We start from the raw sequence: 21,815 nt of genomic DNA, 5'->3' as shown, positions 1-21,815 counted from the left end.
AGGTATTTCCAGTGTCTAGGTGGGTAAACACTTCTTTTATACACTTATCTCAAGCGTTTCCTCTCCTATTAAGCATTTCCTGCCAATTCATGCTTAAAGAGCCAATGCTTCCACTCCATGCCCCCACTAACCATGGCCTCACAGGTTTCCTTCCTTGTCCGCCTCTCCTATGAGCTCACTGACAGGAGAGATCCTTTCTCATCCACCTCAGTATCTATCCCCACGGCAATTAAAACTGTGATAGGAATTACCACACTGCACAGAGGGATGTCAAAATCATAACGCAGTCTTTTACAAGCATTTTTTATAAAAGATGCAGAAATGTGTATTCATATAGACATTTGTCATCTTAACCCACAGTGAAAGTCAGGGGCATAAGGTTACAAACCTACCTCAGTAAAGGCACTCCTGGGGTGGTAGAGCAGGGAGAGGCGAGGGCTAGTTAAGCAGACAGTTTTCTAAGGACTAAACAGGGTTTGGGAATGAACATACCTTGGAATGGGAAAAAAACACCACCCCAAAGATAGTATTAAACAGACACCAGCTTTCTCTCTGAAACTTTGGAGGGAAGTGGGAATCAGTGAGGCCAAGGATGAAATTCTGCAAAAGCCATAAGGGTCCTGGCTTGACAGGCGCTCATCGGCACTCATGCTCCAAGATCCCAAACATGAGGTGAGGCCATCTGCTCCCTCCAGCCACGGCTGAGGGATGCAAAGGTTCGACTGCGATGCCTCCCCGTGCCCATCATCAGGGTTGCCGAACTCCGCCTTCCCTCTGGGAAACAGCCTGTGACCCCCAACCCAAACTTTAGGACAGCTGAGAAGCCGACGCCTCAGCCTGCCCTCAAGGCAGCCTCTACCTTCCAGACCACAGGTGACAAAGGCCAACGGTCAGTCCATCTGAGTGGAGTGCCTTTTCTAAGAGCTAGTAATGCCTTAACTATGTAATTTTCCAACTTCATTGGTACAAAACATGAAAAGCCACATCTTAACTCAATGGAGCAAATCGCTCATGTAGGAATTCCAAGAACCTGACAGGCCCCTGGTGTATAAAAAGCTTTCCACCCCAAATCCTTTGGTCTGTGCCAAGACTAACGCTTTCTTACCTGAGATGCAAAGTCATAGAGACATCCACATCCCCTGCCCAGGTTTCCCAGCACCACCACAACTGGCCCCCCACACCTGGCCCATCACCAGGCAAGAGAGCATATATCTTCTGTATAAACATAAAGTTATCTTAAAATTATAGAGCATTAGAACTGGAAAAGGGCTGAGACACCATCTAATCCATGCTGCAGGCAGGGAAACTGAGGCTCAGAAAGAACGGGTGGCTCCCCCAAAGACAGCAGAGAGATCATGCCAGAGCTCAGGGCTCCCGGCCGTCCCCCACCACCTCCCTGGCAGCCTGACACTATCAACCCCTTCTAAGTCTCTAAGTCCAGGCTGGAACGTGGTGAAAGCAACAGGGCTAATTTTAGGATTCAGAGGCAACTAGGGGAGAGCAGATAAAGCCTGATCTGAGGAGGATCCTGGTGCTGACTTGAGATATCAGTCATTGTGACCCAGCTCAGGAGACCCTGTCGGCCAGACCTGGGTCACGGTCAGCTTTTTCTCCAGGGGGATGCAAGGCCCTGCACTGCCCCACACACAGTTTGGGGGACTAGAGTTCCCATGGCCTGATGTACACTAACAGAGTGATCTTTTCCAGCTCCTCTCAGGCAAAGCCCAACCAAACCAACTGGACAAAGCTGACCCCTCTGCCTCACCATTACCATTCTCTCCAGCTTTCACTCTGCTCGGGCCACCCTGGCCTCCTCCCCGTTCCTCACACATGATAAAAACACTTCTACCTCAGGACCTTTGCTCTTGCTGTTCCCTCTCACGCCCTCATCTCTGTCACATCTCTGCTCAAATATCATCTTCTCAGTGAGGTGGTCCCTGACCATGATCTCTTACCATCTCTGGTCTCTTTTATATATATATATATATGTATATATGTGTGTGTGTGTGTGTATATATATATATATATATATATATATATATATATATATATATATATAGCACTTTTAACATTCAAACACATGTGTGGCTAAATTTAAAATTAATAAAACTGAAAACAGTCCCTCATTTGACTAGCCACAGTTCAAGTGTTCAACAGTCACATATGGCTATTGGTTGTCACATTGGAGAGTGTGTATTTAGAATATTTCTATCATCGCAGAAAGTTTTATTGGATAGTGATTTCGAAACAAGTTAGTTACTCCCTCTGAACTAGGATAAAGCAATAAGTGGCTAGAAAGTGGTCTTAGGCAAGTACAGGGAGGGCAGAAGCAGAGAGAGATTGTAACCTGGCAAATAGTCTAAAAACAGTAGTTAGGCAAGGAGATCAGACCCAGAGCTCAGCAATCACAGGGCCAAAATTCACCATGATGGACCAACACCCAGCCTCCAAAAGGCATCTAGGGACTGAGTTTAATTGTTACATACTTTTTAAATGAGGTATAGTTAACATATCAGAAAATGTACAAGTTTTAGACAATCGATCTGATGAATTCTGGCGATGGTGACACCCATTTAACCACTCCCAAAACGGAGAACATTTCCATTGCTGCAGAGAGTTTCTTCGAGTCCCATTCTCCACCCCCCACCCCCACAACCACCTTCTGACTTCAATCACCAGGGATAAATTGAGTCTATTCTTGAATTTTATGTAAATGAAATCACAGTTTTGTCTGGCTTTTGTCAATACAATGTTTTTGAGACTCATCTGTGTTGTCGCAAGTATCAATGATGTGTTCTGTACTGTCACTGCGTCTTAGTCTAGCAATCGGTTTCGGAGCCCTCCCCATGAATGGCTTTCCATAATTCAATCTAAATGCCTCCTGTTGACACCAGGCATTTTTATTTAGGTTCTCAATGGAGATAGACAGTAGAGATGCAAGGAACAGACAAAGAAATAGGAAGGAAGCGGGTAGGGTCTAATTCTTTCCCCTTACACGGGAGACTATCTGCCATCGTGAAAGCTATATCTTCAAGTTAAAATATCAGAGTGAAATGAGCTCAAGTGGAGAAGCTGCTAGAACGAACTACCCCATCAGTGTCTACCGGCAGCCTCCAAAAAACCCAGTCTGATCAATGACCAAGATTTTGGCTGTCAGGCAGGGTGTCCCAATAAAAATCCCCAATCCCTTCAACTCCCCAGCTAAAACTGAATTCCACCCATTCTCTCTGCTATGGACTGCATATTTGTGTTCCCTCAAAATCCATATGTTGAAGCCCTAATCCCCAGTAATGGTTTTTAGAGGTAGGGCCTCTGGGAGGTAATTAGGTTATGAGTGTAAGGCCCTCGTGAATAGGATTGGTGCCCTTATAAGTAAAGACACAAGAGAAAGGATATCTCTCTGTGCCATGTGAGGACACAGTGAGAAAGAAGGTGGCCATCTGCCAGCCAGGAAGAACGTTCTCATCAGATACCAACCCTGCTAGCACCCTGATCTCAGTCTTCCCAGAACTATGAAAAATGTTTGTTGGCCAAGCCGCTCAGTCTATGATATTTTGTTATGGCAGCCAGACAAACTAAGACATCCACCGTCACTCTCACCAATATCCCGTACACAAAAACACTGGTGGGGTGTGAATTAACACCTGTAAATCAAATTCATTTTTTGACTGATTCACATTATCACATGAAATGGATGATCCTTCTTGTCTGGCTGGTCATCGGCCAGCAGCAATTTCTAACATCATGACACTGAGTTTCTCCATCCTCCCTGCCACTCCCATTTTTTTCACACAGCTTCATCTTAAAGTGTTTTCATTCACAGTGTTGCTCAGAGAAAAACCTTTTGTAGAAAAAAAATTTTGGGGGGGCAGTACCGCTTGTCATCTCCTGCTTTAAGTTTACTCCTCATCGTCAGTGACACCAGTAATTATAATTCCAGGTCACAATGAACTGTGCTCACACCAGACAAAGGCAACTCCCTCATTCCCCCAAAGACCAACACTTTCCCTTTTCATAAGCTGTGTGACAGGACATGGGAGAATATGGATGCTCGCTTGCTTACGCATGCAAAAAAAGGTGTCCTTTGCTTTCCTAATGAGGACAAATTTCAAACCATTCTGACACTACACGTGTTATAGAATTTCCCAGGGATATGCTACTGCTGGCTGAATAATAAATGTATATCGATTTATGGCCCCAGGTGAAATTAAAAGTCATTCTTACCCTCAGATCTTTTTGTCACCCCCAGGCAGATGAGAAAAGCTGGCAGATGTGGAGAAAATTATGCCCAGCACAAACCCTCAATTTCCGCTGGTTATTAAATTATATTGACAAATTGCAATGGATTCACATTAAACGACTTTGCAATTTTTTAAATTAGCATATCAAGTCATTTTGATGTCAGGAGGGTTAAAAGTTGGTGTTTAGACAATTAGGTAAGCAGCTGGGAGATTCTGCAGCCGATGGACATTGGGGTCACTGTTGAGACTTACAGAGAGACTGAAAGCCCTGGTCCCCAGTGACTTCTCGCTGGACCGGCCCATCTGCAAAGTCTTGTGAAAGGAGAACGGGCACCATGAAGCTGAGGTTGCAAGGTCACGAGATGCCACAGAAGAGGGCAAGGCAGCATCAGCTGAGGCACTATGACTGCTTCAGGGACAAGGAGGACACTGTGAAGTGCTTGACTGCCACTCTAAGATACAGCCACGTTTCTGTCAAACAAGGCATCAGTCTGATAGCTGTTTGCTAATGCAAGATAAAAAAAGCAGGGCTCACTGGGGACAAGCACTCTAATCCCTGAAAACTGCCATGAAATCTGAGATGAGCCATCCTGGCAGGGCTCACACACCTTCCTCCCCGGGAGACCATTGGGCATTTACAGGAAATGACACCTCCAAGGTTCCCCAAAACCGGGATCAAGAATAATGACTTCTCTGCTAAACCCTCGAGACACAGAGGCATTGTGCCCTGAACAGCTCTGCTCTGCAAAGAAAGGAGGGTCTCCTGGTTGCCTGTTTTTGCTCCCTTTGTTAGTATGAGTACCACGCCAACATGCCAGTAGCAAACTAGAGTGCTCCTTAACAAACAGTCATAATAATACAAGCAGATACTATTATTAATGCCTATTAAAAATAGGCTCTCTTCCAAAGGCTTAATAAACAATTTTATTTTAAACATAACCATTGCAAGATCCCTGTTGGGTACAAATTATGACCCCAAAAAGGGGCTAAGTGACCCCTTAGGGTCAGGTCACATAGCTAGTCAGTAATGTAGAAGGTATTCAAACCCCCATCTGTCTGACCTAAAGTCTACTGCCCTTCACACCTAAAAAATGCAGAACAATCTTTCCATAATGTTGCCTGATGGCCCTGAATTTCAATTTTGCCTAAATAAAAAGAACAAACAATTGACAATGTTAAGAACATTGCTTCAAATATTTGAAAATGCCTTAAAAATCAAAAAGGATTCCAATTAAAGATGATGGAATGAACACATACTCAGCTTTGATAAGGCCACTAAATGGCAGCATAGGAATTTTTTTAAAGGCAGGAACCCACAAGGACAAAGAAGAAAAGGACGACAGCCACAAAACTGTGTGAGCTGGGAAAGTCGACAGAATAGTAGCTGCCTTCAAGGGGCAGGGAATGGTGGAATCCCGGGGCAGAAAGGGAGGTTGAAAAGCAAGATGCCAGAAGCCCTCAAGGCTCAGGAATCCACACACCACCAGGCATTCTTGGAACAGGGGTAAAAGAGGTGATACTAAAAGCAGGAGGATTCACTGGCAACGCCCTTGAGAGGCCCAGACCTCTCCCCTCCATGCACAGTGTTTTGGCGCTGTTTCCCAGGGGAGAAAGCCGACTCACTGCACAGATCAAAATAAAGGGTCTCTGCACTGGGCACGCCAGGTTCAGCGGAAGGCAGGGACTACAGAACTGAAAAAAGGAAGCTTACTTACCACCCTTCTAAGGTTACTAGCTCAGGAAAACAGAGAAAATTATTTAAGTGCTTTAGGTAAAATGTACAGACTTATAAACAATATTAATTATATTAGCATACACTTAATAAGAGACAAAAACTGTACTTTAGTAATATAATATATTTAATATATTAAATAGCAAATCCAATAGCAGATTTACTAAGTACAGTAATTTTAAGATGTAATAAGCACAAAAAATTTTGAGAAATCTGCAAAACCAATCTTAGATTTTAAAAAATATCTGATTTCATTTTATCGGTGACAGAGTCACAAGTACTCTAATATTACAACTGTGGTTTATTGTCTAATTTTATGAGGGACGAAAATGCTAAATTTCAGATAGAGGTGAAATTTTTAAAAAGGTAAAAATTCTTTCCAAATAAAGTTCATAGTTCCCCTAAATTCTATCCACAGACCCAAACACCAGGTTAAAAATCTTGGCCCAAGAAATGAGATCACATTGACAAGCCTCACACAAATAATCATAAATGTATTCTTCTTAAATATATACTCAAATGACCAATAATAACTAGACGTTTGGGAAGCCATCTAATACTATAGAGACCTGAACAAATAGAAAAATTGTTACTTGGCAACAATGGTATGCAGCGAGAAGAAACTTTTTAAAATTATCATTAGCATCACCATAAATAGGAGGTAGTGCATCTGTCATATAAGAAAAGGATGGTATAAAAAGAACATATAAGGAAAAAAATTCTTAGAATTTAAAAACATAGCAACAGAAATTAACAACAAAAGCATCAGAAGATAAGGTTGAGGGAATCTCTCAGAAAGTAGAAGAAAAACACACAAAAAATAAAATATAGGAGATTTAGAAGACCAGTCCAGGAAGTCCAACATTTGAATAATAGGAAAGCCTAAAAATGCAGAAAACAGCAAAAGAAAAAAGAAAAAAACATTAATAAAATAATTTAAGAAAATCTCCCAGGACTGAAGACATGAGTTAAATCCTCACCAAGGCTAATAACTGTAAACTTTCATCAGAACCCTGACGACAAACAGAAGATGTTAAACAGACAAGCTTCCAGAGCAGAAAAACAGGGCTTTAACAAAAAATTTTTTTAAAAAGGAAAAAAATGGGAAAAAAAGTTTTGGTTATTAGAATAACACTAAATGTCTCAAAAGCAACACTAGAATTAGAAGACAGTGAATTATGCCTTCAAAATTCTAACAATAAACTCATTTCCACCGAGGCAAATAACCAAATAAAGTATGAAAATAGAATGCCAACATTTTCAGACATTCAAAGCCTCAAAAAATGTGCCTTCTTTGTATCTGTTCTTAAGAAGCTACTGAAGGGTAAGCTCCACTAAAACAACAGAGTAAACCAGGAAAGAGAACAACATGGGCTCCAATGAGATACAACCTAAGAGAAAAGTAAAATGCATCCCCAGGATTACAATGAAAGGGATGCCAGATTGACAACAGAGGAGCTGACCTAGAGTGTGCACATATATACATGTATGTAATTGACATTACATATTCACTTATTAGTATGAGGGATTGCACCACATAATGCAAGAAAGGAAAAAATAAATCATACGAGACTACACGGCTCTCGGCTGTAAATAACATTTATAATCTTACTAACAACAATGTTGAATATTGATCTAACCAAAATAACAATGTATATGTACGGGGAGGTTATCAGGCAATGGGAGATGATTAGAGGGCCGAACAGAGTGGGAAGTCAAGAAATCATGCCTTAACTTCAAAGGCAAGACGTAGCAACACGTGCGTGTTAGAGATGTGGTGGTTGAAAGGAATTATAATCAGTTGCCTCTAGGGAAGGGACAATTTTTTAAATGAGTTTTGTAAAATAACTGGTTATTTGGATTATATACACATACAACTTGGATGAAAATTAAAACTCAATATAAAGGAGTATTTCAGGGCGGTAATTTCTGAGTGTATTATTCAGAGAAAGAGAATCAGGAGTAGAAAAATATTAAGAGATGTACTGCAAGGAACTGGCTTATGTGACTGTAGGGGCTAGCTAGGCACGTCAGAGATCCACAGAGCCAACTGTTAGGAAGGGCAAGCTGGAACTCGGGCGGGAGCTAAAGCTGCTGTCCATAGGCAGAATTTCTTCTTCCTCAGGGAACCCTCAGTTCTGCTCTTAAAAACTTTCAAATAGCTGGATCAAGCCCACTCAGATTATCAAGGATAATCTCCTTTACCTAATGTCGACTGGGTTATAGATAGTAATCACTTCTACAAAATTCTCTCCCAACAACACCTAGGTTAGTGTTTAATTTAACAGTGTAGGTGTCCATGACAGCCTAGCCAGTGGACACATAGACCAGATCACACTGGGTCACCCATGCTCTTGGTCTGCTCCATGAGAAGTTTACCCTGAGAGTACTCCCTGTTGGTTTGGTCTTTAAAGAATCTAAACTGTTTCTCACTTATAAATAGTCAGGGCTCCATCAGAGGTCCTTACCTGGAAGAGTGTAGGTTAGGCCAGAATCTGAAAGCCACCTAAGACCTATAAGATACAATGTGAACAAAAGAAAAAAATAAACAAATGGGACTACATCAAACTGAGAAGGTTTTGTACAGCAAAGGAAACTATCAATGAAACAAAAAGACAACCTACTGAATGGGAGAAGATATTAGCCAATGATATATCTGATAAAGGGTTAATATCCAAAATTTATAAAGGACTTATACAACTCAACATAAAAAACAGCAACAACAACAAACGATCCAATTGAAAAATGGGCAGAAGACTTGAATAGGTAATTCTCCAAAGAAGACATACAGACTGACAAGAGACACATGAAAAGATGCTCAAGGTCACTAGCCATCAGAGAAATGCAAATTAAAACCACAATTAGATACCACCTCATAACTGTCAGAATGGCTATCATCAATAAATTAAAAAAAAAACTAATATTGGTGAGTATGTGGAGAAAAGTATGTGCACTGTTGGTAAGAATGCAAACTGGTACAGTCCTTATGAAAAATAGTTTAAAGATTCCTCAAAAAATTAAGAACAGAACTACCATATGACCCAGCTATTACACTACTGGGTATTTATCTAACTAAAACCAAAACACTCATTCAAAAAGATATATGTATTCTTATTTCACTTCGGCACTATTTACAATAGCCAAGATATGGAAGCAACCTAAGTGCCCATCAATAGATGATTGGATAAAAAAGTTATGGTATATATGTACAATGGAATATTATTCAGCCACAAAAAAAAAATGAAATCTTACCATTTGCAATGATACAGATGGACCTAGAGGGTATTATGCTGAGTAAAATAAGATGGTAAAAGACAAATACTATATGATTTCACTTACATGTGGAATCTTAAGAACAAAATAGATGAGCAAACAAAACAAAAACAGACTCATAGATACAGAAAACAAATTGGAGATTGCTAGATGGGAGGGGCATTGTGGGAGGTGGGCAAAAAAGGTGAGATTGAGAAGCACAAATTAGTAATTAAAAAACAGCCACAGGATGTGAAGTACAGCACAAGGGATACAGTAAATAATACTGTAATACCTGTATAGTACCAGGTGGGTACTAATTTGGGGAACACTTTGTAAATTACATGTGTCTAGTCGCTATGCTGTACATCTAAAATATTATTTTTAAAAATAAGCTTTTTAAAAAAGATACGGTATGGAAAAGTGCCATGCAGAACACACTTCTATGCAGACTAACTTTGCCAGCTCCTTACATAAATGACCATTTGTCTCTTACAGTTGGAAAACAAAACAGCAAAATATGAGATCCAACAGCAAAAACTAAACAAACATAAACCTCACTTACCCACTTCCCGGAACTGAGTGTGAACAAAACAGAAAGAACCATTAAATATGAGAACTTAATGAACTAAAAAGCAAATCAACAGACTTGATCTATAAATCAAATGCAGGTTTCTTAAAAAGATGAAACAAACTTTTGGCAAGCTATCTTAAGAGACAAAAGGCAAGAACACAAATAAACATTAGCAGTATAACAAAACACATAGTACCAGATGGCTTCGTGATTTTTAAAAATCATATGAGAGTAACATCAGCAACCTTAATGTAGTTGATCTGAAAGCCTGGATAACATAGGCAATTTTCTAGAAAAACAAATTTTGAAAAATGTGCCAAAAACAAACTGTAAAAATACTTGAGATGGCAGAGGAAAAAACTGAATAATAATAATGATGATAGTGATGATGGTGATGATGATGACAGAAGCCAACAAACATCTATTGTAGCACTAAATGCTAGACACTTTCTAAATGCTTTTTATATGCATTAACTAAGCTAATCCTTGTAACTCTATGAGATAAGTATTAACGTTATGTTTATTTTACAGATGAAAAAACTGAGGCCAAAGAACTAAAGTAACTTTCCAAGTTTCACAGCTAATCTGCCCAGGAAGTCTGGCTCCGAAGTTCACTATCTTAACAGAGAACATACACTTACTGCCTCTCCAAAAGGCAACAGCTTCAATTTTGTAGATAAGCTCTACTAAAACTTAAAGAAACAAATAATTCCTACATTATGACCAGTATTCCAGAGCACAGATAAGGAAGAAAAGCAACACAATTCATTTAATGTGGTACATAAAGACCGAGACTTTGGACCAATGTCACTTACAAACATAGATACAAAAGTCCTAAATGAAAAAAAAAAAAAAAAAAAAAAAACCTAAATGAAGTCGTAAGTGGGAACCAGCAATGAATTAAAAGAATAACACTCTTTGGCCAAATAAGGTTTATCCCAAGAATGCAAGGATGCCTCAATATTAAATTACTGATTAATTCAAAATATGAACATCTTAACGAAAAAGAAACAAAACATCTCAGTATATACAAGAAAAAGTACTCAAAATTCACCACCTATTTGTGATTTTTAAAAAATTCTTAGCAAAAAAGAAATTGAACAGTCAATTCACCCCCCCCCTCCAAAATTAGCAGCAATCCATTAAATATTGTATTGAAAATGTTGGCTAATAAATAAGACAAGAAAAAAATAAATATTAGAATTGGAAAAAGGAGGCAAACTGCCATTACATAGTATACACAAAACAATCAATTGATAAAGAAAACTAATTTTTAAGAAGTCAGTAAGGTTATAGTCCGGCAAAACCAATTTTTAAATACTGTTAGCTTTTTATGTAGTAAAAAATTTAGAAAATAAATATAAATCCTTAAAACAGCAACAAGACTCATAAAATATAAAGGAATGACCCTTAAAAAATGTGCAAGGTCCTTATGGAGAAGATTACAAAAATTCACTACAGCACATAAAGGAAAACATGAAAGGAGAAAAATGAAATGGACGGTGGATTCAATAGTTATAAGAAGCCAATTCTCTCAAAATTAATAAATTAAATGCAACCTCACTCAATACTACAACAGGATTTTTCTTAAATGTAGCAAAGTGATGTTGAAATTCATACTGAGTACTACGAATACAACGTTAGTCAAAGCCACTTTAAAAATCCCAGAATAAAGGGTGGTCAAACATTAAGACACTGTTTTACAGAAAATAAAAAGCATGACACTAGAACAGAAGGACCAACAGATCCACAGAATGGAACATAACTGGCCCAAGTCCAGAGACAGACAAACACCTATGGGAATTTGGCGTACGATGGAGATGGCCTTTGAAATGGTGTCAGCAAAGTTGCATATTCATTTGCAAACAACAAAATTGGATCCCTACCTCATGTGAAACAGGAAAATAAATTCTAGATGAATTAAAGATCCAATTTTAAAGCGTAATTCTTTACACATATTAAAAGAAAATGAAAAGATATAGACAAACATCTTTTTGGTATCAGGGCAGTAAGGCTTTCTTAAGCCCTTATCTCCTCCAATAAAACAAAACCACTAGAATCCCATAAAGAATTGATAACTTTGATTATACCATACTGGAAGGTGGGCGTGGGAACCAGGGGTCTTCTCTAGCAGAAGTAATTTTCTTCTAATTAAAAAGAAAAACTACATATCAAGAGAAATTCTTTGCTACTTATATATAAGATTCATACTCAGAACATATAAACACAACCTAAAAACCAGTAAGAAAAAGACAACAGAAAAATGGGCAAAGGATATATAAAGAAGCAGTTTATAAAACAGGAAACACGAACAGACAATAAATAATAAGTATAATCAACTTCACCAATAATCAAGAGAAAGCAAAAAAAAAAAAATGAGATATCATTTTTTCACCCAGTAGACTGAAAAACTGATCATTTTGAAGATATCAAGTATGGTGACATTCTGAGAACATAAACAGGTTGCTATCCAAAATTCTTCTCCTAGATATTTACCCTAGAGAAACACCATCTGCATACATTACACATTACCATGATGGTACAACACTGTTCATTCTAACAGCTCAGTAATTTAAAAAAAAAAAAAAACAACCTGGAACCTACCCAAATATCCATCAACAAATGACTATAATACATGAATTTATATGATAGACATTAATATTATATATACTCTAGATCTGAAAAACATGTTGACTGAAGAGGTTGCAATGTGATATGTACAATATCCATTCATGTAATAACACACAATTTCTTATGACTATAAATATGTATCATACAAAAATTAGGAATGATGGTAAAAGGAGCCAAATGTACATAGGCTGCCTCACCTGCATGTCACCTGATCACATACAGCACTAGCACCACAGCATGAAAGAGAAAAAACTCAAGGCTATGAATGGAGGGGAGTGGTCTGGGACAAGTCCTCATTACTAGCTGTATTTCTCCCACAGGTGTATAAAAATGTCCACAGCAAGGTCCCAAGAAGCCTCTGTTTGGGATTCCTTGAAAGATAAACTCTTCTTGGTTATACTATTTTTTTCTTTTCTTTTTTAATTAAATTTATGAGGAGTAATGTTGGTTGATAACATTATATAAATTTCAGGTATACAAGTTTATAATACCACAGCTGTATACACTCCTTTCCTAAGTATGGTACTGGCCTATTTATTACCTGGTACAGCCAGCGGCCTCATGCTTGCCTGAATTCATTCATTCAACATATGTTTATTAAGTTCCTGCTACAAGCCAGACTCTATTTAGTGCTGGCAGGACAGTGAGGCTTCAGTCTTCCAAGAGTTTACAGTCTACGCTGGGAGATAAGTAGAAAGAAAATTACATTGCAGTGTAGCTAGAGCTACTGCTGCAATCAGCATGAGGTGTCATGCTCAGAGGATGGGCGCCCACGTGGGAGCTGGGTGGTGTTCAGGGAAGTCCAAAGGAAGGGGGCTAGAGTTAGGTAAAATAGAAGGACAGTAGGCAGAACCTCATGGCAACTCTAACTTGCATCAACGCTGCTTCTCACTAGCTGAAGTGGGGATGTGCAGAAGACCACAGCTCTGAACAACAAGAGTGTTAACTCAGCTGTTCCTCTTCTAGCCTTCTCTGTATACACCCTCTCTCTTTGGAAAGTCCTGACACAGAAAATGAAGGAGGAAGTCCAGGATCCTGCCTGAAGCAGCTGGCCTTCGCGAATGCCCCAAGTCAGCCTGGTTTTCATGTTCTGCCTCTCCCTGGAAAGAAGGGTAAAGACCTTGTACTGAGTCCATGGGGACTGCAATGACCAAAGAGACCACTTGAACAGGATTATTTAAGAATTAAGGATTTTTATGCAGTGGCCCCAAACTACTTCCTAGAAAAGTATCAAATGTTGCCCTAAAAATTCAGTCACATGTGTGACTTTGTCACCAAATACCAATATTCTGGTCACAGACAGACTATTTCAAAGTAACAGCACTGCTCATGTGACAGGAGGATGGAGCTCAAAAGATTTACAGGAGGAGTGTACTCCCGAACACTGTCCTGTACTAGAAGGTATTGAGAGCGCTGTATAAACAGGAGCATTTTATTCAAAGCTTAGGAAGTAAAAGGATTCGGATGATTCTCTCCATTAGCTAACCGATAAACAGAAAAACAGAGAAATGTTATGAGGACTGCATTGTCCATATTATACTTAGGGAAATGAATGAAAATAATATATTTACTTTAAAATGTTAAATACCTTTTGAAAAAGTTTCTTTTCTTTCTTCAATTTATAAGCAAGTGCTCTCAAAACCTCAGAGAAAAAGTGGTGCTAAATTTGAAGTGCTGAATTCTCACAGTCCAGATGGAAAAACGAGTGCCAACAGATTAAATAAATAATGTCAAACACGGATTCATTTGAATAGCAAACTACCCCACCTTGACCCAGCAACATCCATCTTTGACAAATATCAGTATCCTTAAGTACACAGATGCCCCTAAATTAGACTGGGGGATGGAGAGGAATGAGCACATTTCCCTCCTTTTTTCTCTCTTTTCCTCCCCACCTCGCTTCCTTTCTCTTCTCCATTTTTATTACCAGAACCCAGCAGCCACCTCAGGTAGGTTTTCACAGCACATGTCATGTTAGAATCTCCAAGGGCAATGGGAAAATGGCAGGTATGTGGGGGGAGGGGATGTAGACTTCACTCCCATTCAGCAGGGTGTGGAAAATCCTAGACTTGAAGTTTATTTGGAATCTTCTGTTAGACTGAGTCTCTACGCCCTATTTTCTCAGAGCACTGACCCAGTTACATTAGCTTTTCCTGAAGGCAGACTTTCATGTCTCAAGTTCTTTGGTACTTCAGGAGGATAATCCACAAGACAGTAAGAGCCCTCATTCAGTTGTCAAAAGACCTGGTTCCATTTGTGTGTGTGCCTGACACTGATATCATGCAGTCTGGAGGAATATTTGTTTCCTTATCAAATGGCGGCGAGTCTAATTCCTCTGTCTGCTCCAGGAATACTGTGATGGTCTTAGGAGAATCAAGCTGAAAAGCACCTTTTTGAGGTGGAAAATGTAAAGAGGCATAATAGACAGACTAGAACCTGGTGGACTGCTCAAAGACATATCAATTCTGATTAAAACCCAAGGCTAACACAATGAAGGAAAGAGAACCAATCAGAGATGCTCATATAGCCATTTCCTAGGTAACATCTAACTGATAAACAAATCATACTGTGTGCAAGAGATGGAAAAGATAGCGTACCCATGCTTTTAGATTTAAAATGGTTAATACTCTCAAGAGCCTGAGCTACCAGCAGGCATTCCATGAGTGTTTCTGGCAACAGGACAAGATCAGTCATACTTCAGCAAAAACTCCTCTTACTATGTACGTCTGGTGACAGCTGTTATAGTTAGCCTACTATTTACACTTTGTCCTCTTATCATACACTTTGTCCTCATATTACTGCCTATTTATAACTTTCATCAGTGCTGTCAACATCCCAGGTACTGAATATATGGGTTGCAGTCAGGAAAATAAAACTCAGAGTCACTTAAAATATTTATTTTCTATAGATCTGAGCAAGATTCCACCTGTCCTAGCAATGTGAGGTCATTTGTGGCCAAGTACAGCCCCCAGATGTACTTGAACTGTATATATTTGAAGTGTACAGCTTGATCAATGTCGACATATTTTTACACTTGTGAAACCATCACCAAAAGCAAGAGCATATTACCAATACCCAAAAAAATTTCCTTGTGACTCTTAAATAATTCCTTCCTTCACCCCCTCCCACCATCCTAAGGCAACCACTATCTGCCTTCTGTGACTATAGATTAGTTTGCAGCCAAAATTTTATATAAATGGAATGTTATAGTATATATTCCTTTCTGCCTTGCTTCTGGTAACCACCTTAATTATTCTGAGGTTTCTTCATGTTGTTGCATGGGTCAATAATGCCTTTTTATTGCTGAGTAGTATCTATCATGGGGCTATACCATGAGTTGTTTATCCTTTCACCTGTTGATAGACATTTGGGTTATTTCCAGTTTTTGACATTAGAAATAAAAATACAATAAATATTTGTGTAAGAGTCTTTGTGCAAACACACATTTTCATTTCCCTTGGATAAATACCTCGTGGTAGAATGGCTAGATTGTATATTAATGGATGTTTACCTTTTTAATGAACCTCTGAACCGTTTTCAAAAGTGGTTAAACTATTTTACTCTCTGGCCATTGTATGAGAGCTCTAGATACGCCACACATTTGGGTTGGGTTTTTGTTTGTCTGTCTGTTTGAATTCCAGACATTCCAATGGGTATGTAGTGGTATCTTATGGTAATTTTAATTTGCAATGGCCTGACAACTAATAATGTTGAGCACTGTCTCCTGAATTTATTGGCCATTCATCTCTTCTATTATGAACTGTATGTATAAATCTTTGGCCTATCTTTTTATTGGGTTGACTTCTTCTTAACTGTTCTTTATACATTCTAGATACAAGTCCTTTATATGTGCATTGTCTATGCTATCTTGTCATTTTCTTGATGGCATCTGAGAAGAGCAAAGGTTTTTGATTTTGATGGAGTATAATTTTTGAGTTTTTTATTTCATGGTTCACACATTCAGTGCTGAAACCTTTGCCTATCCCGAGGTTGCACAGATTTTATTTTCTTTTAGAAATTTTAGAGTTTTAGGCTTTACATTGAGGTTTATGATCCATTGATGTCCATTTTTGTCCATATGGCTATCTAGCTGCTCAGGCACCATTCGTTATAGAGACTTTTATTTCCTCTATTGAATTGCCTTGGTGCCTTTGTTAAAAACCAGTTTACCAGATATGTATGGATCTATTTCTGGACTCTTTGCTCTCCTTGAACTCACTCGGCCAATAATAATCTACTTTCATCAGTGTTCAGTTCTCTTATGTTTAGAAGCTGGTAGGTCCTTGGCTCTAGGCTGAAAAAAGAGGGTCAGCCTGCTGAGGTCATGGAATTATTCTGTCTGAAGTAACAAGACTGGGACACCATTAATAATCTGACACCATAATTTCTGCCTTTCTTTGCACAGTACTGGGAAGATATTGACAGAGGGGGATGCTGAGGACCTTCATTGTGATTGTTTTTCTAAAAAAAGTACTTGTCAACACAACTCCCAAACTAAATTTAGAGTTATGCTTGACAGTGTATCACAGTGGAAGTTAAATTTCTCTATTGCTGGTGGTGGATCCAGGATTTATAGGTTATTGCCCAAGAAGGAACGTACAGCATTACCCACCTGAGCTGAGAACAGTGTCCCCGAAGACATTTCCTGAACAGTTCAAAACAGTCTTAAGCTTCCGGAACTAAAAGCATCAAAAGGTCAGCCAACTATCTTAGAAGTTTCTTCTCTAGACCAATAATATCGGCCAACATTCATTCAATAGTTCTATGCTAAGACATTACCTACATCTTTTTACTATTTTGTTTTCCTAATAATTCCACAAAGAAAGTGTCATTATTATTTCCTTTTTACAAATAAAAAGCTATGACAAAGAGAGGTTTTAAACCTGCCTAAGTTCCTACAGTTAGGAGGTAGCAGGGTTGAGATCTGTCTCCCTGACTTGGCCCCCATATCCTTAACCCCAAGGGTACACTGCCTCAGAGTATTCGGTTGGTACTGAAGAAACCTTTAGAAACTCACTCCCATGAATGAGGCACTTGCTCCAAGGACCTGAGGCTGACAAGTTGACTAGGTGGGTAGCATCTCTGGGAAACCGTTCGCCTGGCCCCAGAACTTTACTGCCCACTCTACCATTCTCCCTCATTTCCTTCTGTTAATACCTCCTACTGCAACAGGGGCCCAGTCTGAAACTACCTCAGGCCACAAATTGAAGTAACTTGGATTAGAAATTCAGAAACATAAAAAATCAGAATGTTAAGAGCAGCAGCCACCACAGTAGTAGCACTGTCTTCTAATGCCAATTATTTTAAATAAATTGCTTATTTTATGCTTATCAGAAACCTCTGATGTAAGTATAGTCTTCATTTTACATATCAGGAGGCCCAGGATCAGGGAGACTAAGTGATTTGCTGTGGTGGTCAAGGGGTAAGAAGCAGAGAGGGGATTCACACCTCCAACAAGTCAGCCCTCCATGCCTATGTCCCACTTGCTAAGCAGCTGCCCTAAAGCTTTTCCTTCCATTGATTCCATCTGTCTCATGATTCCCTCACTCAACACATGTGCTACTGCATTTTTCATTGCTTCTTGGTCAGCCCTGCCTGCGGTGTTTCAAGAGACAAAGCAACATGGGCACACATTGGCCAGTGGCACAGAGGGCAGGCAGGCCATGTGGTAAGGGATGGAGGCAGAAAGAACAGGCAGAAAGGTCAAGGACAGAACCAGCTAGGGGCCTGGATACCCTCCCTCTAGACAACCCTTGGCAGCACCCTCTTCTGAGTATGAGAAGACAGGGGGAGAAAATGGAAATGTAAAAAAAGAAAATAAAAAGAAAAAAGAAAAATAAAGCCATACAGGATGTTCAGAACTGAAAAGCCAATGAACACCCACTGTACCAAGAGCCGAGATGGCCCAAGACTAGGAGACAAGGGTTCAAATCCAGCCTGTGCCAGCTGACAACCTCAGGAACATCACTTCAGCTTTCGGAGCCCCTGTGTCCTACCAAAAAGAGAAGCACACCACCTATTCCTTCTTACCAAACTAGGATGTGGTGGACGTAAAAACAGGAAGAGGATGATGTTCCTTTCAAAGTCACCCACAGACATAAGGTGAGCACTAGTACCATGACATCTGTGACACTGCCCACTGTCCCCAACTTCTGGAATCACAGTTCATATTGCATTTCCAAGTAGGCTCTTTTGGAACCTGGTTCATTAATGATCCAGTGTGACCATGTACAGTCTGTGAGGGAGCAGACTTAATGCCATTTGCTCATGAAACCCCTGCAGCAGACACCACAGGCTCCCATTCTGGGGTTCCCCCAGAGCTGGACTGGCCTGACTGCCCTAGCACGATGCCACCAAGGGGCAGGTGACCCCACCAAGGCTCAGAGCTAATCGACTTCACAATTACAATATTCTTAACTGCACGATTGTCCGATTCAAAACCTACCCATTCTTGCAATTACTCTCATTCTAAGAATTGTGCATCTAACATTAAAAAGAAAGGTGCCAAGGGAACAGGCCTGGGGTAGGGAAATGCTGCTTCTGACAAACCCGCAGTAACAACCTGACAGAAAATCACACGTAAAAAGGCAATTCTGCAGCTGAGGGAAAGGGTGAAGCTATGTCTTTGACCTAAATTCACAAGTAGGCTCTAAATGTCAGTCTCCCTGATTTCAACCACCACAGGCCATAAATGACCAAAAGGCATGCTTCATTTGGCCCATTTAAAATTGTCTAACCATTCCCAGCCAGACTTTAAAATTTTTTTTAATTAGCTGCCAATTTATTTCACATTAAACACAGGTTTCCACTTTCCCTTAAAATTTTGGGTGATCTGACAATCCTGGGTCCACATTCTCACAAGGTGACTCTACTAGAGGACAGGCCCTTCACCTGAGCACACACTTCCCAAATGCCACAGACGTAGGCAGTTTCTCTTGTTCTCAGGACTGGCTTCTGTGGGCATCTGAGTTTGTGACTCCTAATTTAGATGGGGTATTGTGGACAAATGCTCATTTCTGAATTGCTGGAGAGGTCAGGGGTCTGGCTATAACCTGCTGGCTTCACAAACTCCAAGAGCAGAGAGAAGGAATCCTAAATCCTGGAATTAAACCGCCGTTGGCTACGACCTGGCAGCATTTACCTGGCCCCCACGTGCCAGTCCGCTGACTAGAAGGTGTCCCCTCTGGAGATGGGAGCTCACGTATCTTTAAAGCACCTTTGTACTATTCCATAACTCGGAAGGCTTGGGGCGAGAGGGGGGTGGGGCGCGGAACCACCTTACATCTTTTCCTCAGAGTTCTGATGTGATAAATGGATATGATTTTTGAATTCCATGCCAGGACTGATAAAAGATGCAGTGGGTATGTGTTCTCCAAGGCCTGGTCCAGTCTTGGGCAAAATCACAGAGCTCTTCACCCTTCCTGACCTGAACTCAAGGTAAGGCATTAGACATTTGCACCTTGATGTGGAATTCAAGTTGGTGAGCTTCATATGTCAGAGGAGTGTTTGCACTATAGTTAAAAGTGGTTCAGCAATCAAGAGAAAAACACGGAGGGTCTCTGCACGGGTCTGTGAGCACAGCTGTCCATTCCACATCAAGTTAGCCCTGCTAGAAATTGACTTTCGTTGACTAAATAAATGGATGCATCAACTAGCCTAGTGCTGAAAATTCCGGGAAAAAAAAAACAAAAACAAAAACAAAAAAAACATTTCTTAGAGTGGAGTCAGATTTCTATCTCTTGTAAAATACAAACATGTTAACTGACTGACACATTAATCACACTTACTACTTTCACATCTACATTTTACCTAAGCTTCAGATTCTGACAGAATGAAACGCAGGATAGCAAGTCTAATGGTGGAAAAAGGATGAAAAAGTCCAGGATCCCAGGTAACCAGGAAGACAATGGTGAAATAACATAATGGTGAGATGAAGGGAACATAGTAGAATAAACAGTAATATCTGCTGAAAAAGACTAAAAACTACAGGTAGGTACATTTCTGCCTGGATATCCATCTTTTCTGACTCTCACTGAGATGTTAGAGAACAAGCTTTTCCATCTGTGTGATAAATAATAGTTAAGATCCCGATGAGTTACTAAAGGAATAGCTCTGATCTCAATTTACGGTAAGAGTGGGGGACTTAAAGCAGTGGCTTTAGCAGCTCTAAGGAAATGTAGTATAATGTCTCATTTCATTTTAACACACACACAAAATACATACATTACTCCAAAAAAAGATTAACATATTTTTCTAACAGTGAAATTAAAGATCAGATAATTTAGGCCTTCTATTAAGATCAGGCACATTGCCAAGCTCAAATCACATCATATCCTAAGAGAAAATCCAGTATTTTTGCATTTAAATCACTATGCCCCTCATATACAGAGAGTTATTATAATGGCAGCATTTTCACCTCCTGGAAAGTAAACCAGCTGCCTTCTATGAAGACAGCCTGATAGGAGACTGTAAAAATATTTATCTTCTCAGCATTCATCACAGGGGAGAAGAATCAGAGTGCAGGTAACAACTATCACTCAAAGAACAAAACAGTGAAAGACACCGCTCTGTATGAAATCGTGTCCTCCAGTTTCTGCATCAAAATGTCAGTTGTGTCAGAAAATCTGATATAAACAGATTTATGTACAGAATTAAAGTGCAAAAGAAAAATATAATTATTATGACAGTCACTGAATGGACACAAAATAACAGATGCAACAACACAGATTGGATCACTCTGCTATGTAAAAATCAGCCCATTTCTTTTTACATAAAAGATATCGTGCCTTAAGAATAGTCAAAAATCGAAGGAGAGGAACACAGCCCAGTACAGGCTCAATTATTTGCAGTCTTTTCATCTTGCCTAGCGCTTCTCTCTGCTAACGTTGTTCACATTCTGCACTGAGTTCTTCAGGACTCCTAAAATGCTGTATATTCTCTCTCCACTCGTTCAACTTGCCCCAGTAAACCTGTGGAGAGAGGTAACAGGAACCTGGTACCTTCAGGAAAGACTGTTAAGGAAGAAGAAGGACCTTACCACTTCTGGGAGCAGCTTAGTTGAGAGGTCATGGATAGCTTTGACCACTATACATATGGATGAGAGAAGGAATATCACCCCCAAGATGACACAGGCTCTGCAAAGAAACAGAACATTGAGAAACTTAACTGGGAGAACTCCACTCTGCTGGTTTACACAATGACTGTGGCAAAGACACAACCTGAGGCATTGAGACCCAACCATAATTTGCCACACTCCCAATGTGACCACCCAAAGTCTCAGAATTGATACTAGAAGAATATAGTTCAGAATTTTATCACCAAAATCAACCCCAGGGGAAAGGGGCTCACCGCCCTACATAATCTCACAGCTTCACATGAATGCTGG

General features: G+C 39.8%; 1 protein-coding gene across 7 annotated transcripts in view; it reads right to left on the bottom strand.

The window, feature by feature from the left end:
* The window catches only part of TMEM163 (transmembrane protein 163), a 342,830-nt gene that overhangs the window by 27,752 nt on the left and 293,263 nt on the right, over positions 1–21,815 (bottom strand). For all 7 annotated transcript variants that reach the window (XM_036237865.1, XM_036237866.1, XM_016164021.2 and 4 more), the window contains one exon: positions 21,468–21,564. In XM_036237865.1, coding sequence (XP_036093758.1) covers positions 21,468–21,564 — 97 coding nt within the window. The remainder of the gene's footprint in view (positions 1–21,467; positions 21,565–21,815) is intronic.

This window comes from Rousettus aegyptiacus, unplaced genomic scaffold (genome assembly GCF_014176215.1).
Source record: "Rousettus aegyptiacus isolate mRouAeg1 unplaced genomic scaffold, mRouAeg1.p scaffold_m13_p_2, whole genome shotgun sequence".
In the NCBI taxonomy this organism is placed as follows: Eukaryota; Metazoa; Chordata; class Mammalia; order Chiroptera; family Pteropodidae; genus Rousettus; species Rousettus aegyptiacus.
The sequence above is the reverse complement of the archived record's forward strand: the minus strand, read 5'-3'. Positions and strand labels throughout refer to the sequence as shown.